The sequence below is a fragment of the Amblyomma maculatum genome, chromosome 3 (assembly GCF_055883805.1).
Source record: "Amblyomma maculatum isolate TAMU_Amacu chromosome 3, ASM5588380v1, whole genome shotgun sequence".
NCBI classification, from domain to species: domain Eukaryota; kingdom Metazoa; phylum Arthropoda; class Arachnida; order Ixodida; family Ixodidae; genus Amblyomma; species Amblyomma maculatum.
In genome coordinates, this window is record NC_139346.1 from 73,223,976 (window position 1) to 73,242,113 (window position 18,138).

The following is an 18,138-nucleotide window of genomic DNA, read 5'->3' on the forward strand; positions in this document are numbered from 1 at the left end:
TATATTCTTTCTTGTATATGATTGAATGGGGTGGTCCTCCAAATGGACATATTAAGGGCAAAAAAGAAGAAAATATTGCGCAAGAACCCTCTATGCATGAACATTTTCTGGTGACAAGGAGTAAGTGAAACCACGGCAAGTTTATTTGATACATAGTATCAAGTAACGCCCTTCACACGGCATGCGACTGGGCTGCCATTATGTTGCAAACTATGACTGTCGGTGGACAGTGCTGATGGCGGCACCTTTCTTCCCACGTGTATGTCCTTTCTTGCTCCAAATGAGCTCTGGTGGCATTTGTGATCATTTAGTTAGTGGCACAAAAGCGACTGTTCTTGCTTTTGGAAGACTCGAAGGGTGAACTTCAGAAGAACAGATCGTCGATAGCCTCCTGTTCTGGGACGTTTCCGTAGCCAGGCTCGGTGATGTCGGCTGGAGTCGACTGCTTCCCTTCAGAAGACGGCGCATCATCGTAATAATACTCTGTCTGAAATACGTCCGCCTTTCCGCCTGGCTTTCTTGTAGTCGAGCCGATTTCACCGGCTATCCTGCGATTCTCTACCTTGAGTTCGCTACTGCCTTCTGATGCATCGGAGTTTCCGACTGACGTGTCGTTCTTGCTGTCATCGTAGTAATTATCTACGCCCAGACCGGCAGCAGTCGTCATGCTGGATGCTGCTCCGCTTTTAGGAGGAATTATTGTGCGCCAAATGGAGCCTTCGTCGCTGTTATTTAGTGATGAATTAAGCTTCACTATGCGCTGGCTGAGAGAATCTTTCTCAGAAAGAGTGCTTTGAGACATTTCACGACTTTGAGGAAGCCCTGCAGTGGCTGGATGGCTGGCTGGTGCAGTCACCGGCACTTTTTTTCCTGAAGTTTGCACGATTGGCGTCTCTGTAGGGTTACCTGGCACGGGAGACGGCATATTAGTTTTTTCCGGGTTGTTGATTAGTGCAGCCGGCTGGTCGTTTTGAACACTCGATGCAAGCAGTGTTGTGGTCACTTCGTTCAGGTTAAGCAAACTGCTAAGCCGTAACAAACCATCGGCATTCTTGCTCCCCATGATGGCTGAGCTGCGTTCGGGAACATTGGTTTTCTGCTTTTTAAAGAACTGTTTAGTTATGCGTTGCGAGGGCGAAGCCGGCGTTGCTTCACTAGTGCTACTGCTCCGCCGTACATCAGCGGACTCCTTTTTTACCATTATTGCAATATACGGTCCCGGTTGTGGTGAATGAGTGTTTGCTTGCGAGTGGGAAGACGTCTCTTCTTCGTCATTGTTATCTTCGTCGTCATCGTCATCAGCCTTCAACCAACTGGAAGCTTTTTCGCTTCCTTTGGTGCTCGACACATCGGTCGATGAGGGCACGACCCTGGCGGCGGTTCTTGTAGTAGAACGCGCTGGCATGCCACCGTCGCGAAACCATTCACCGCGACCAGTACGATTACTTGATACATTAAGTGACGTTTCTTGCCGCGTAGAATGCTGGTTGACCGAATCTGTGTTTCGCCCAATATTGCCTGTAGAGGCACTCACTCCTTGCGCAGGGGGTACATGTGCCTGGGGTGGGCGGTTAGATCGCGGTGGAAAGTCTACCTCCATTTCGAGCAAACTACCGCTGTCATTATCAACGTCGTTTCCCTTAGCCTTCGCAGATGTCCTTGTTACAATATGAGCTTTCCGCTCGTCTTCTGTATGACTGGTCGGCGGTGCTGCATGTTCTGTATCAGGCGCGTGACTGTTTGCAGTGATGGCTCGTGGAACTATTGCTGTAGCTCTGTTTCCTTTTGCAGTTACGCCGCCTACCCCGCTACTAGGGCTACTAAAGTTTGACTCATCATGACTCAAATTTAGTTTTCTGAATGAAAAGCCATTCGAGTCGCCAGTTTCCGACTGCGCATAGCTTTTTGGTGTAGAGACAGATACAGATATAGCGGAGCTGTCATCTTGTTTAATGTTCGCTAAACCGACTGGTGAAATTGCAATCGCGCCATTTGAACTTTGGATAGAAAAACCGCTGCCATTTTGCTCATCCAGCTCTGAGTGCTTAGTAGCTGACTCGGATTCGGCGTCATCTATGGTGTCATTGATGTTGTTAATAAAGTCGACAAATTTTTCACCGTCCGTACCAAGGCTATGATTGACGGCGATGCTTTGTAGATTAGTCAGGGAGGTTCGGTCCGTGTGCCCTGAGTAGAGTGGAGTAACAGTAGAGACGAGCTCGGACGGCGGCTTCGATGGCTTGGGATGCAATAATTTAGGGTTCTCAGATTTCGCCATATACAGCTCAGTAGTACTAACTAGACTTGACTTCTGAGTAAGCTCGTGATATCCGCTGGTTTCCGCATACCCCGAAGTTCTCTCTTGCGTATTCCCAGCTCCACTGATGCTGGGTTGTACAGTATTGTTATGTGATTCGTCAACGGGTACCGAATCAATAGCATTCCGTGGCGTCACCTTTGCTTTTCTACTCGACGAGCTGCTGGGTTCTTTTGTAAGGGTGATAGTCACTGTCATGTTGCCTTCTGGAATACTTTTTGGCTTGGTTGATTTAACATCAGAGCTTATCGTAGAACCTGTTCCTAAAGCGGAGATTGTAGTTTCGCGCTTCGCCGAGCTTGGTGCGCCATTTCTGCCCACTGATGTTGCCACAGAGGCCTGTAATTTAGACGGTGTTTTTGAAGAAATCATTGAAGTACCCTTTTCTTTCACGCTGGTCAACATGCGAGGCTTTTTACTGCGGCGACCACGCGTCGTGAGCATAGCCTGATGTTTCACTTTTTTGTTGGAAACTTTGCGGTGTACCGCGATAGACATGGATGCATGACCATCTCGGAGACTAAGGCCTTCTAAGCCTGCTGAGCCGTGAGCAACGAAGGAGCTTTCTTCAAGCGCACCGGAAGACGACGACGACGAGCCGGAGTCGATGTTCGTTGTGCGCTTCGTGGAATATTTCCGCTTCCCGCGCCTTCTTCGGTGCCCAAGCTTTCCCCTAGTCCTGCGGTTGTGGCGCACGCTTAGAGAGTGCGACTGCGAATCACCATTTCCTTTGCTGCCAACTGACGCCGAAAATGTGGAAGTCTCCGTAGCATCGCTGACGTTCGCGGTAGAGCCGACAGCGCCGACAAGCGGCACGGCACTACCAGTTTCACTGCTCTGCCGAACAGTGGCTATCGTTGCTTTGACTATAGTTCCAGCTGTGGCATTTGAGAGTGTAGCGCCCTTGGGCTTGGATTTAGCTTCTTTAGCATGCGAAGATCTCGAGCGGTGCACTTTCCGTCGGGCCGTTGTGTATTCTTCGTCTTCTTTGACCCGAAGCTTGCTCATGACTCCGCCTTTCGGCACGACAATTACCCCTTCGGTGAGCCTTTGCACCTCGGCTAAGTTGTCTGGTTTGGTTCTGCGCGATGTGCCCAACACTGTGGGTGCGTAGACTCGCTCGCGATTCGAGTCTTTGCGACGCGTTACTCCGTGGTTCTTGGAGCTGCCCGCTTGACCCCCTGGAGTTACGTGCGACGCCTTTGGTCGCTGTGGTGTGGACAACGCCACAATTTCTTGCTGAGGAGCGTCCATGTGAGACGGGGTGGCTGCTGATCCGGGACTCATCGCTGTAGAGATTCGCGTGACGGCGGCGAGGCTTATTTCGGTAGCAGTGGTGTCGTTCTTCTTGAAGAAGTGGAGTATCTGACCTGTTTCGAGAAGACAGTGTAAGAAATAATGAGTATAGCCAAGGCTTAATATTAGTCACTGCACAAAACTAAAGCAAACTCAAGGCTGGTATAAAAGCAGCCAGTAAACCAGAATGAAACTGTACGTCCCGCTAGCAATATTGTTCTGTCAGTGCTCTTTATAACGTCCGGAAAGCTGCATAAGCGTCTACCGCAGACCTCTGAGCGCTTCTCCGCAGCGTACAGTGATTTCTAACAAATGAAGTAAATACACTTAATGATTTATTAGCAACGATCAAGGACCTCAAACTCGTATTGCCATTACGGGCCGAATTAAGAAATATTCTCTCCGTTACTGGTCAGGGGGAGAAACAACAACAAAGTAAAAATATAAAAGTAATGCAATAAACGATGCAAAAATTATTCCTGAAAAGAAAAGAAACTACATTATGCCGGAAACATCGTCTCTAGAACACTATCGCTTTCTTCGTGGAATCAGAAAATGGCGCGTGCTGCCTTTTACTTTAACGACGGGCAGTAGCCAATTCAATATTGCTCAGAGATAGCTACTGAAAATCACGCAAGTGAATCCCGCATCTACAACTCATTACCATAATGTTTGACCCTTAAGGACACCCCGGTAGGGCATTACACAAAGAGATGGCGGGGCGGGGGGGTGAGGAGGGAAGGGGAAGAGAAGCAGGAAAGACTTTTCTTGGCAGTAGATATTTTTACACAATGAAAAGCAAGCACAAATGCAAGGTGACTTTGTACATTTTTATGGAACCATAGCAAACTGAATATAAAAAAACTAAACGAACAAAAGCAGCAATGCAGTCAAAGGTCGGCATATGCTAACACTAAATTTATATCAACTTATACAAACATATTACTCAAAAAGTTGTACGCGCACACAGAATAACAAGAAGTATTTTAGGAAAACTATGTAACACTAGCAAACCGAAAATTCATCGTGAGGCTCGACCGAGGTTGCGAAGAAAAACTGAAAACCCAATGCTGATCATTTTAATTCAGCAAGATTAGCTGACATTAACTGTCAGAATTTCTAGTTGTCACTTTCGTGGCCAAATGATTCGGAAATCTAATTCCATTCATCTCTAATAGCCAATGGCAAGAGTAATCTATTGGAGATATTTCTGGAGCCAGTTATAAGCTGTATACAAAGAGAAGTCAAGAGCCGACGTGACGATAGCGCGAGTGGCACTACTAGGGTGGCTCTAAGGTCGAGGCGGTTATAATACCAATTATGAGATAAGCCAAATTGCGATGTCTTTCTTCGATCAGCTAATGTGTCGAGATGAATGGATACCAGTAACCCGTGTAGAAAAAGTAGCGAGCCGCCTGATTCTGGAGGTTTTCGATGAAATGAATTGGCTAATTGCGATGAGGACTCCATACTGCGGCACCAAATAAAAATTTGTATCGGAGATAAACAGATAAGAAACTGTTGGGACGCTGCCCTATTACTGATTCCGGGTCGTGAATTCTGCTGCTTTTGTCACGAAATGACAAAAGCAGCAGAATTTTGTTCCCCATAAATGAGGAAACATCCGTGTCCGGTCGCGGACATCATTCTAGTGTTGCCTGCGCTGGAGAAGGGGTTGAGTCTTTCCTTTTCCCAGCAGTGAACTCCTGCCGCGACAATTAAGGTGATCTTTTCCTTTATAGCTGCGGAAAGTTTAACTTGTCGCTTTTGTGACGGGGGATGAAGGAAGCAATCATGTTTCTTTTTCTGATATCCTTCATGTAACTGTCCGCTGCCCGGAGTGCGGAAATTAATAGTGTTTCTTTACCAGTAGCAACCAAAGAATTTAGATGTGGATTAGCCAGTTGTAATCTCTGCCAGTGGAGACTACAGCTTCGAGAACCAGCTTCAACTGTAAGGGGCCAGCAACCCATGTTCTCTCATTTCCGGCCTGTTCGATGACATACTCCGGAAAGCAGAGTTGAGTAAAAGGAAATAAGCCAATAGAAGAGCAACCTGTGCCAGTGGTTCCATGCATCGATAAACTGTTTCTTAACTTCAAAAAGGCAGCAGCAAAGTTGGATGTAAATGTCGTATTTCTCGGTCCCATGCAAATTTACTCAACCTTCACGATGGTTAAGCTGAATAAAGAGGCGGCGTGCAACTTAAAATATGCCAGTAATTTTCCCAACACTTTTTCTGAGGGTGTATCATGTTCCTAAAGTGTGGGAAGGTTCATGATTACCAGATTGGGCACGGTTTCTATCAGAGAGGAGGAAAGTACTTCCTGAATGGGAAGACGAATTCGGAAGGAGATATGTCCGGCCACTACAATCAACGCTGCCACGTCTGTCGGCCTTTATTCTGGGAATCCATGTCCTAGGAGATGCCAAATAACGAATCAAAGGTTGTATAATTAGCTTTTTACATTCAAATGTTGTAGAAGCGTGAGTCACCACCTTCATTTTTTTTCTAGTGTTCGCGCTGTATAAAAATCAACCGTTTAACTTGGAACGCATTCGATGTTTGGGTATACAGCCACTATGGACTCCTGTGTTAATGTTCGTCCCCGGATGGCTTTATGATCTGCCTATTCTAGCCCCTTTTTTGGCGATGCCCGAGTGCGGGACTGTGGAAGGGAAGTTTTAGAAAGGCAGATGTGCTTCTACCGCTTTGTTGTAGTCATTTCTAAGTGACTTCATTTTACCGTGTTACCTGTAGTCCGTCAAAGGTTCTTTCAAATTTGCTCCCGGTATTTGTTGTTGGCTGTCGGGTGGTTTGCATGACTCTTCCTTTTGCCCTGCAATATCTTTATTTATATAACATTTACTCCCTTCCTGCCTAGCCGCCTTTCACGTCTTCCTGTTTTTGTTTTGGTTTTGCGGTTGTCTTTTACCTGATCCGCCCATTTCTATTCCTCCTTCCTGTGCTGTTGCTATCATTCTGTTCCTATTATATCTCTTACTTTTTGATGTATACTACACAAAGGCCACTTCGTTTCTTTTCTTTCTCTTTCACTTTTTCACACGTAGCCAAGTTTTTCTTTCGCGTTTGTTCCTGGATAGCTGTCTCACACTTTTTCGAATGCACTCATGACGCGCTTTGCGTCGTGATTTGGGCGACGGCGCCATGTGGTCCAGTGTAAGTGGAATTTATCTAATTGCTTTAGTGAAAAGTGAAAGTTGGTATTCCTGTATTCGGTCTTCCTTTTTCTCTACGTTCCTTCAAGCCATACCTTCCCGTCCAGAAATGCACCAACTAGCCCAGGAAAAACAGCTTATACAATATTCTAAGGTTGTATAAAGGCATTTTAGCTGGCTGGCTGGTTAGAGTCGAAGAGACGGACAAGTCGCGCGGTTTGCCTGTGGTGCACCTAATCTCGCGATATTTGTGTCATGGTGAGTCAGACATGGTAATTTTATTGCCACCCACAACGAGCATTCAAGAAACAATTTTTTAAATATCTGCGGTAAGCTGCTATGATGGACCTATGTTGGATACAATGGTCTAATGTGTACATTTATTTCCTGTCATTCGCGTTCCTTGGGTCTGTTCTTCCGCAGATATCATGTAAAAAATCTCTTCCTATTGTTTATCGTTGCAAACGAACTTCCGACTACTTCATTATTTTCAGGTTGGTTACAATAGTAATGGAGTGGCGCAAGCGTTTGAGAACAAATTCACGAGCGACTGCTCGATCAATAGTGTAAGTGAAGCTCCGGGAAATGTTCAAGCAGGGCATACTTATTCTATCAGTGATCATGGCTGCCGAAGCTCAGCAGTGAAATCAATAGTAATATTATAGTCATCACACCACAGTAGACCGATCGGCAAAGCAGGGCTTTCGAACGGCAATAAACAGAGAATTTGACGAGAGTTCGTGCATGCTGCCGAAATGATCTGCTGAAGAAACGTCATCTGATTTGTTGGCTCCACGAGAGTACGCCATATCACACCATCCTGTTAAGGTAAAAATTGGTGGGAAGTAGTAAACAGAAAGTCAGCTTTAAAAGATGGGTTGATATGCTATAGGCAATCTGCGTTGAAATTTGGCATGTCGATTGCAGCTTCATAACACACAGCCTTGTGACAGAAGCGTGATTTTCTGGGTGCGTCCGGGGCCACATTGTCTAACCTATCGTTTTGGTCTTAGGATTTGTATGTTCCAGTGCCTTTGATTCGATGACGAAGTCGCCACTTTCAAACGTTCGTGGAAATAGATTATTAAATGACTCAACAGCCACCTCACCTCATCGCTAGATGAAGGATGCAGCAATTATTAGTCGTATAAGCCGAGAGAGCGAGATCTGTTATCTTGACTTATGTGATTGGCCGCTTGGTGCTTTCGTCTTAAGCTGCCGTCATGCTGACCCAAGAGTTTCAGGGGACCAAATAGATCTTAAATGAAAAACTAAACGTTGGAGAACCAAGGCCATATAGCGATTTAGAGCGATAGCAGAGTTTTTTAGGTAAACTTGGGGACCGCTTGGTTACGTCGAGGGAACCTTGAAGCCGAGCTAAGCTCAAATTGGGGTTAATCTTTCTAACGATAACTATTGCCCATTGCATTATGTTATAGTAAGCTGGTGCATGACCACATAAGTGGCCAGTTGACGATGAGTAATATATTTACCATTGCCTTTCGACCTTAACGAAAAAGTTATGATCATCAGTAATGTCAAATATTATGGGATAGGTGCGCCATCAGCTGAACATTTAGCATTAGCAAAACCCTGCAAGAGCGTGCTATTATTATCCGTAAAACTTGGTTTAACCGCGTTGAAATGGAAGCTGTAACACGATTCGCGAATTAGAAAAGCCAGAATCATACAAATGCATGAAATGTATAGTAATAAGGTTACCAAGTGATTTAACCCTGCCATTAAAGCCCGCGATGTCACGAAGCCAGATGATAATAGTGAATTTTGGGCAGCAAAACAGCTCACTTCAAAACACAGCACAGAAAGGAAACGACAACACAGCGCTGACTTAACTGGTTTTTAATTAGAGAGCGACACACTACATATGTACGAAAAGTGGGCGCGAACGAATTGATAACAGCTGCTGAGCTTGCACGTGGCGGAAAGACAACGAACGCAAAGTTAAAAGGCGCACGATAACTATACAGGTAAAAACAAGGCAGAACGGCAAAGCTATGAAGAAGCGAAAAAGAGGGGAGACCAATAGGTAAAAACAGTTACAGATGACACGATGCGAAGATACGAAGATTAAAATCGAAAAAAGAGCCAAAAGGGGCATTGAGAGCGATGAAAGAGCCACAAGGGCAATAAGAGCGACAAAAGAGCCAAAAGGGGGATTAAGAGCGATAAAAGACCCAAAAGGGGCAATAAGAGCGATAAAGGAGACAAAGGGGCATTAAGAGCGATAAAAGAGCCAAAAGGCCAATTAAGAGCATTACAAGACCAAAAGGGCATTAAAAACAGATTACCTAAAACAACCAAGGCCAGGCCGCTAAAGGCTGAAGAGAGTACACCGGAATCTAAACATTAAAACTACTGTGCACCTGGTTCAAATATTCTAACTCGCGTCTAGTCAGGCCTATTGAGGGTGTGCTAACACAATTTTGACCTAGCTTTAGAATGTGAGCGGCTTCTATGATTTCGCGTATGACCTGATGTGCACTTCTCGCAATGACAGTGCATTTATGAAGGGATGGCTCACAGGACCGAGAGGGACATTTTAGGCAGTGAACACCTAGGTTTCTTTTTGCAGTATCTTAAACACTGAGTATTCCATAAGACGTTCGTTTAGGCAGCACCCGGTTTGCCCCCCGTAGGCCTTGCCACAACTCAGGGCAATCTTTAGACGGCACCAACTTGGCAGGGAACGAAGTGAAGTTGGAACTGCAAAGGCTTCTTTCATAAGAAGTGTGAGATGGGAAACGGACGCTCGAGACCCTTTAATCTTTGTCGTTTACTCAGCAGGTAGTCGAGTTTTAGATTTGCCAAGAGTGTCAGGCTTCTCTTCGCAGCAATACAGCAATGCTCAGAAATTTGATGACGACGTCATTGTCGGTGAAGCTTCCCATTGCTTTCGGCCAAGCCCTTCTGTGACTTTCCCGATGACGCCAATAAAGCTTCGCGGCAATTGCGTTCGGTGGCTTTGGTTTTGAAGTTAAAGCTTCATTTTTTTTTACTCGACGAGTTTGCCATCAGGCATAGTGAAAAGAAATCGGGGAGTAGGAGGAAACTGGAAGAAAGAGTGCAAACAGGTCTTAAATAATCACACAGGTTGCCGATAAACTGATTGTTCAGCGTCCACTTCCTGTAATCACATTCATGGTCCCACCGCAGGCCTACTTTTCGTAGGTAGCACTGTCTCACGGATGCCATAGCTGGGCAGGTCCACAATAGAAGATTCGTATCGTAAGGTTCTTGTGAAGCACCACAGTGAGGGCACTTTTCGGTCACTTGTAAGCGTTGGTCACGCCACCGATAACGCACAGAAGGGGTAAGAGCCGCTCCTGCCCGAATCCGGCGCACAAATACCTCGTCCTTCCGAGTGAGATTACGGGAGGGAGGTACAAACACGGAGGCATTAGAGCGCGTGCTCGCTGGCGCAAACATTTTTTTCTTGGAAACATGGGACATGAGTGGATTTGGGGAAAGAGAGGAAGGTGGCGAGATGTCTGATGGGTCAAGGTGGATCATTTTATTCACATGGATATTATGTAGATCGTGAGCATGGCCGCGAATCCAGTGTGTACGCACAAGACAGGGATATTTTTTACGGACCTCGTGAATGGATCGTGTAATTTTGAATGTGCGTCGAACAGCCTTAAGCTGCTTAAGGGCGGCTAGGGAGCCGGTGTAAACTGGTTGATTTATAGAAGAGAAAGGCGCGGTAACTGTCTCACTTTTTCCGTCGACACCTCAACCGCGCCGTAAGGGAAAGGAGAAAGGTGGGAGTGAAAGAGGAAAGAAAGAGGGGCCATAGTGGAGGGCTACGGAGTAATTTCGATCACCTGGTGATCTTTAAGGGGCGCTGACATTGCACAGTACACGGACGCCACTTCGTTTCGCTTCCATCGAAACGCAGCCGCCGAGGTCGGTTAGGAACCCGGGTGCTCCGGCACAGTATTCGGGCGTCTACCACTGCACCACCCCGGCGGGGCCCCCTAAAAAGTGGTCATTCGATGCAGTTTTGTATCGAAAAAAGCACCTTAGTTAAAGCATGAAACCGCTTCACGTTATTTCCAGATTTAGGAGTTGTCATTGCATAATAATATCGCGCGTGGCCAGCTACAAGGGATCACGTTAAAGATCACCAGGTGGTCGAAATTACTCCGTAGCCCTCCACTACGGCTCCTCTTTCTCTCTTTCCACCTTCACTCCCACCTTCATCCCTTCCCTTACGGCGCGGTTCAGGTTTCCACAGAGTAAGTGTGACAGATACTGCGCATTTTCCTTCCTGTGAATCAATAAAAAAAAATGCTGCCACATAAGAGTACTGCGGTGGGGAAGCGTGGAGTTTTTGAACTAAGTACTGATAAAGGAAAGATTGCCACCAAGATCACGGTTTCTTATTAGAAGCGCCAACGATTAGAAACCCACTCGGTTCTCTCCTTGACGTGCTCGTAAATGAGCAGACACGATAGTAGTATTACCATTCTCATGCGTATCCTTGCCCTCTGCGAGCCTGGTTTAGGGTCCTTGACCCGGTGCTAGCGCGAGCATCGTCACGCGCCTGATTAAAACTTTGTGACAGGTAGTCCACAGATACTCCCCGAGGACACTCCTGATAGAGGCTTACTGGGAGGCGAAAATGTTGGATGGAGTACGATTTCTTCAAACGAAGCGCACGCGGATGTAGTACAAGGACGAAGTGCTGTACTTGGTGGTTTCTGTCGTTGTCATTTCACGAGAATCTATAAAATGACAGGTGTTCTTTCTTTTCCTTTTTAATTCTCACTCGCGACCAGACTGATTTCCTTAAGACGTTGCTCCGAATTTACAATGGCATTTCTACTGACCACTGTAGTTCTGGGTTGGTTCTAAAAGAACAAGCGGAAACCTCTTTTTCCTAGGACACAGCATCGCGCTTGAACAGACAGAGAGAAAGGGCCGTAAATATATTCTTATTCCTTTGCCCCGCCGGAGTGGCTCAGTGGTTTCGGGCGCTCGACTACTGTTCCCAAGGATGCGGGATCGAATCCCGGCCTTGGCGGCAGCTTTTCGCTCGAGGCGAAAAGCAAGGCGCCCGTGTGCTGTGCGATGTCAATGCACGTTTAAGAACCCCAGGTGGTCGAAATTTCCGGAGTCCTCCACTACGGCGTCTTTCTAGTCTGAGTCGCTTTGGGACGTTAAACCCAACAAACCACAAAGCAAACCAATATTCTTATTCCCCCTCAGTCATCAGAGCAATGCATCCGCAGCGTACGAACCCTCGAGCCAGAAGTTGCCGGTGCAGTGCGTGGCCTCACCTTTGCCGTCGAAAACAAAGACTGCAACCGGCGCGGCGACGACGCCCACGAGAACCACGAACATGGCCAGCAGCATCGGCACCAGACATCGTATCCTTCGCCGCCGGGGCGGTGGCGGTGATTGGCTGCAGGAAGTTAAGGCACCGTCATTTTACACATTTGACATTTTTACATCTTTCTGCATGAGGAAAGGGTACTCGAGTGTGCCCGTTCTAATGCCTTGCCTGAAAAACGGCAAGAAAGGGCTAATGCACTAAGGTTAACAATCAGGAGGTTCTGACAGGCTACGCTACTTTCTATAAAATGAAAGAGAGGGTACATAAAAAAGTTAAAGAGGGAAATGCGGTCTTAAACCCAAAATCGCTGCAGCATTGTCCAGAGCACTGTGAGGACTGGCGCGCGCTGCGACCTCAATATAATACTTCTGCTTTTTGACGCCAAACAAATGACATTTCCACAAAGCAGGATGGTCCATAGTGAAGCATGGCTGATCCACTTATAGGGTACTTGCCTTGGGAGAGAATTACACCTTTAAGGGTGTAAAAACGTTTAGTGTATACGCTATACTCTGGAAAAATATAATGATATCGGTTCAATCACTGACTGAGTAGACGAAGTGGTAAGAGTAAGTTGCCGCACCTACTTCTTTTCTGTTATACGCAAGCAGGTCATAGACATATCTGCCGAAAGGCAAGCGGTGACCTAGATATAGGTAGAGTCATTGGAAACTTACAAATGCTCGCTAGCACCTTCCATATCAATGCATACTTTTAAAACCACACAGGAGAGAATTCAATGAAGTTTTTCCTCTGAATATTTGTGTGTCCTTTGGCGGTTCCTTGCTACGTAGACGCTTGTTTGGCGTCAAATACGCACTTGAGTTGAAGAGCATTGCATTTAAATATTCTTATTTAAATCAGGTAAAAGGAACCACATATTTGCGAAAAGTAAGGTCGGCATTCATTTCAAAATAATAATGATTAGCGTGGTCTCCAGGATACAGAACAAAAGCTAGCCTCCGCGTGTGAATTTTATTTACAAAATAGTCTAGTGATGGCAACAGTTGTGACCAAAGTTCGGTCCATTCCTCCTAACACATGTCGTGTATTGTGTGTTGAAGACGCTTCTCTGCTATTTATACAAGGTAAACTATCCACACAGGCTAATATCTATGCGCCTCCAGTGTCGCTTTAAGCCGTGTCATCTACGCAAGAGTTGGAAGTGGTGACAATCGACCTAGGAAGAAAAACTCGGAGCAACCAGAAAGATCAAATGGGCCTTACCAATGATGATGCACGTATGATGAGAACGAGAGAGGAGGTTTTTACTGTGACGGTTTGCGTGCATGTGTACGCCTGGTCTATTGCGATATAAATAGAGACGCGGCACGCCTCTAAAAGAAGTTCTTAGAGTTGGAAACCAGCACGTGTCGGAATTGGATTTCTTTCAAAGCCTTCAGCATGAATTCCATCAAAGGCCGCTGATCAACCAGTTACGGAGTGTTGAGGGAGCGTGCGCAGGTATGCGCAAAAGCCAGATTATGACCCTGCAAATTGTTGGATTTCCGTAACGCTTAGTGAGGTTTTTGAAATTTATTTGTCTCTCTTGTACCTCTCGTATTGGTGCTAGGCTTCCAGGCTTTGTAGCCTCTTCTAATCCTTTCATTTTGTGTGTTCCCATGTTTTGGTAAACGACATGTTTGCGCTTTGAATATAATTGTGCAATTCTTCTCTATCGTCTGTTTCGCGCATATGCGTTTTGTTCTGTTTTACTCCTACCTGTTCTCTTGCATGTAACTATCAGAGGTTGGGCAAATGGGCTAATAATATCAGCCGTTTTGGCGTGTTAGATGCAGGATACCGACGATACTGCAAAGCAAGTACAGGGCACCATTTCAGAGACCGTAGCAGCTGCCCCCTCGTACTGTGTGCACTCTGTAAGGGAATCCGCAAGAATGTATATTATATAGGAAGGACACCTTCCGAGGGAGCCTTTGCTGCTGGCAAAAGAAAGTAGTCTCAATGTATAGGGAGTATGCGCCTACATCATAGCGGCCGCCATTTTGTGGTGCGTGTAACGGGGTGAAAGGCTACAGATACATCTGCTGGTGTTATCGCTGCCTGCTCCGGCTTGCACTGACAAAGCTGCACTCTGAACCACAAAATGGCGCCCATGAAGTGAATTGAGTGCCTAATATATAGACGTGAGCGCTCATTTTGTCGCCTTTGTACCTGCCACTCGGCTGCTGAGCTCAGCGTCCCTTACCAAACCAGCTGTGCCATGCTGACATTATAGCACGGCACTCTCTACTCGTATAACAGACAGCTCGCATTAGCAGCGTATACTCAAATCGGAAGAGCTCAAGTGACATCCAATGGACCTTCATTTGCCCTCTCCCACGAATTTAGTGGTTGTCAGCAGGTACAGGCGGAAAGCTACAACGTGGTATGTGGCCCGAACTCTCCGTGCATCGAATTAAGATTCTAATGACGCAGCTTAATGTTAAGACGGCGGCGATTTATGTGTAGACACAATATGTGACGCCGGCAAGCTCACGATTGATCGGCCAGTGTAGGGTGGGCGGGTTTTTGAAAGAGCGCGAAGGTGGCCGATAACTTACTTATCCTAAAATTCGATCTCAAACTTGCCCTATTGATGCCGGAATCGGAGCGTGTGCTTGAGTAAATAATAAATACATTTCAGTATATGTTGACGCCATTGTGAGGTGCGAAAGACAAGGATGAAGGCCTGGGCATTTTCCTATCAAGGACGATCCATAGAACACGTGAATGTGCAACTAAAGCACGCATTAAAAAGAAAATGATAGGTCAAAAGAACTGCAACATGCTTACATGATCCGGTTCTCATCACTCTCATCGATGCCTGCTCCTCCGTGACTGCCGACTGTGAGAAGAGGAATGGAGTCAATGTAAACTGTTGTTGTTTATGGCTGCGCTCACGGTAAGGTAGGCGTAACGTTTCTTTTTTCATGTTACCAGTGCACTGCACATGCCGCATAGACTGAACAGAACAAAAACGTTGGTTGGGTTCAACACGCTCAAACCTAGTTTATCGAGCACACACTTTGTTTTGCATGGTTTAGCAATGACAGCATATACGCCCCGAGAATGGTGTAAGTAGCGCCGCCTGTCGTCGGCGTCATAAAAAGGTGACGGGGCTTCCGGTAGCCTCTTTCATGGCGTTATAACGCATTGTGAGCTATGAAAACCTCAATCATTCAGATATGTTTCTTGACGTAAGGCTCGGGGCAAATAAAACATAAGGATGCGTAATGGGATGTTCGAGCAGCTTGAAAATCTCCCCAGAACGATTTTATAGTTGTTTCAAGGCCGATTTTACGGACTGGAGCGAGGAAAATAGTAGATTGTTTCCATTTGAAAAAAAAAACCCTAAAAAAGTCTCTTTAGTTCCTTATTGTTTACTTTCTCGCTTTAGTGAGTTGCTGTGCAACATTAATTATAATCATATTACGTTCAGAGCTCGAGCATCCTCAGTGCTTTCTGAGTGATGTTTTCATAGTTTTATGGGAAGAAAGGTGCACAAGCATATAAAGCAAGTAGTGCACGTCTTTGCGTAGTGTTAATTTGTCGAACAGAACAAAACATTCATGGCACTATGTTTCACAAGTGGCTTTTGTGCACCTGAGCGTTTACACAGCCTACGACACACCGGTAATGAAGAGTTGCTGCAGCATGTTGATGCTATACGTTCTGGAGTTTGCACAGCCGGATTTACAGTTCTCAGTTTAATCATAAAATATATTTCCTTTGTTGAGTGTAGGTTGAATTTACATGCTGGAGCTCTCTTGTTTGTGAAGATATTGCTGTTTCTAGCAGGCCTAATGTTCAAATATCGTTAACAGCTTTGAAATGGTTTCATGTGGCTTCGGGCGACTTTGAATGTTCAGACATTAAACGTCGTTGTCCTTGTCCTTGGGAAATAACAAAAACAACAGTCTGTAGCCATAATTTTTGTCATTCGGGGGAATCCAGATGATCCGAAAATCTGAGAGGAATCAAAGGCAAATCTATTCTTTTTGGCTTTTCTTCTTTTCATTTCACCCTTGGTTATGTAAGGCAGGAAACTGCTAGGCACAAAATTTTCAAACCAATCTTCTGGGCTGTTGACATAACGCGAAGGGCTGTGATGCAGTGTTTTGACAAAGAAAAAAGCTCTCAACGAAGTGTGAAATTTCATTACGGAGGTTGCAGAGGTCAGTAATAAAATTTCAGTGCATTGAAGAGTGCTTATTAAGACCAAGCCATTCTGGCGTTATGTGCTTAATACGCGCGTGAATATCGTCAAAAAGCAGGATGAACAGCGTTCCTGACAATGCAAGGAGATGGTACCTCTTACAACAGATGATTGGTGTTTGGTTTCGCTTCTTAAGTTTACTTTCAAAAGTAGTAACGGTTATTTTCACAACCGTACGTGATGTTGCGTGCGATTTGTACCCACCGCCCTGGCATACCAACTATGGGAAGCTCTGAACTGCTGGGTCTCTCTTATTACGTTCTGAACGGCGTTCGCACTAAATGCTGGCGCTTGTGTAGAGCCCTGCCTTTTGCTGCAGACTGTACTCTCTCACTACAAAAAACTTCGCTTTGCAATCTTGTCGATTTGTTTAAAGGCAGTGCTAATTATTGCCGAATAAAATACGGCAAGCTGCTCTGTTTACAAGCAGGATGCAGTTAACAAAAACTGGTCTTTGTACAAGGAAAAAATGACAGAACTCGTGCGCAATTACATTCCTCTAATAACGTTTCGTGTTAACGTATCTAAACCTTGGTTTAACAAATCACTTCGTACATTAAAAAACAAGAAGAAACGCCTTTTTAAATCAGCGAAGCGACTTTGCACGCAGAATTTGAAAACACAATATAAGTTATGTGAAGCATCATACTGCCATGCCGTCCGTAAGGCGAAGCGGAAATTTCTGTCACATGATCTTTAATCGCTCATGAAAAATAATCCAGCCAAATTTTGGAAAAACATCTCCCCCCCATCACGCACGTCTGACAATATTTCTTTACTGGATGCAACCGGACGTCCCATTCCTCAGGACAGCTGTGCAACAGTTTTTAATGATTTTTTCACATCTGTTTTCACTAACGAAGACTATTCCAACCTACCTAGCCCACAAGAAACCGATTTCCCATTCATGAGTGCAATAGACACCACTATAGAAGGCATTGCATCTATAATCAAAAGTCTCAAAATATCTACTTCTTCAGGATTAGACGGAATAAATACCAAAATTCTAAAACACACTGTAGATGCCTCTAGCCTCATCCTCTGTCATATTTTCAAACATTCATTAGAAACTGGCGAAATTCCGCATGACTGAAAGATTGGTCAAATAATCCCCGTGTATAAATCTGGTAACAAACACTCTGTCAGTAACTACCGCCCCATATCGCTAACAAGTGTTCCATGCAAATTACTAGAACACATCATTGCATCTAACGTTGCCTTCCACCTGGAGCGAAACGGTTTCTTCTTCCCACACCAACACGGTTTCAGAAAAGGGTTCTCCTGTGACACACAATTAATAGAATTTACTACTGACCTCTTTAAGAACATGGACGAAAATTGCCAGACTGACTGCATATTCATTGATTTCTCTCGTGCATTTGACTGCGTCGCCCACTGTCGCCTCATAGCTAAATTGTCATTGCTTAATTTAGACAACCTAACACTCTCTTGGATTAGAAACTTTATGTCATTTCGCAAGCAGTTCACTGTTTATAATAACTTTTCATCACCCCTTAGCGACGTCACATCTGGAGTTCCTCAAGGTAGCGTCCTCGGTCCTTTATTATTTTTAATATACATTAATGACCTCCCATCTCACATAAGATCATCAGTTCGACTGTTCGCTGATGACTGCATAATTTATCGTAAAATCCGTTCTCTCACTGACCATGTCATCCTTCAGCAGGACCTGGAGTACGTAACTAACTGGTGCAGATCATGGCAAATGACACTTAACACGGAAAAATACAAAATAATGACAGTCAGT

The 18,138-nt window shown here is 45.3% G+C and overlaps 1 protein-coding gene across 1 annotated transcript; it reads right to left on the minus strand.

The window, feature by feature from the left end:
- Positions 1–364: 364 nt before the first annotated feature.
- LOC146194975 (uncharacterized) lies at positions 365–12,207 on the minus strand. Its single transcript, XM_084596687.1, has 3 exons — positions 12,096–12,207; positions 2,896–3,687; positions 365–1,398 (listed from the first exon to the last, which is right to left on the minus strand). Exons 1-3 carry the CDS (start codon positions 12,169–12,171, stop codon positions 365–367), a joined length of 1,902 nt encoding a protein of 633 aa, XP_084452813.1. The 5' UTR covers positions 12,172–12,207.
- Between the last annotated feature and the right edge of the window lie 5,931 nt (positions 12,208–18,138).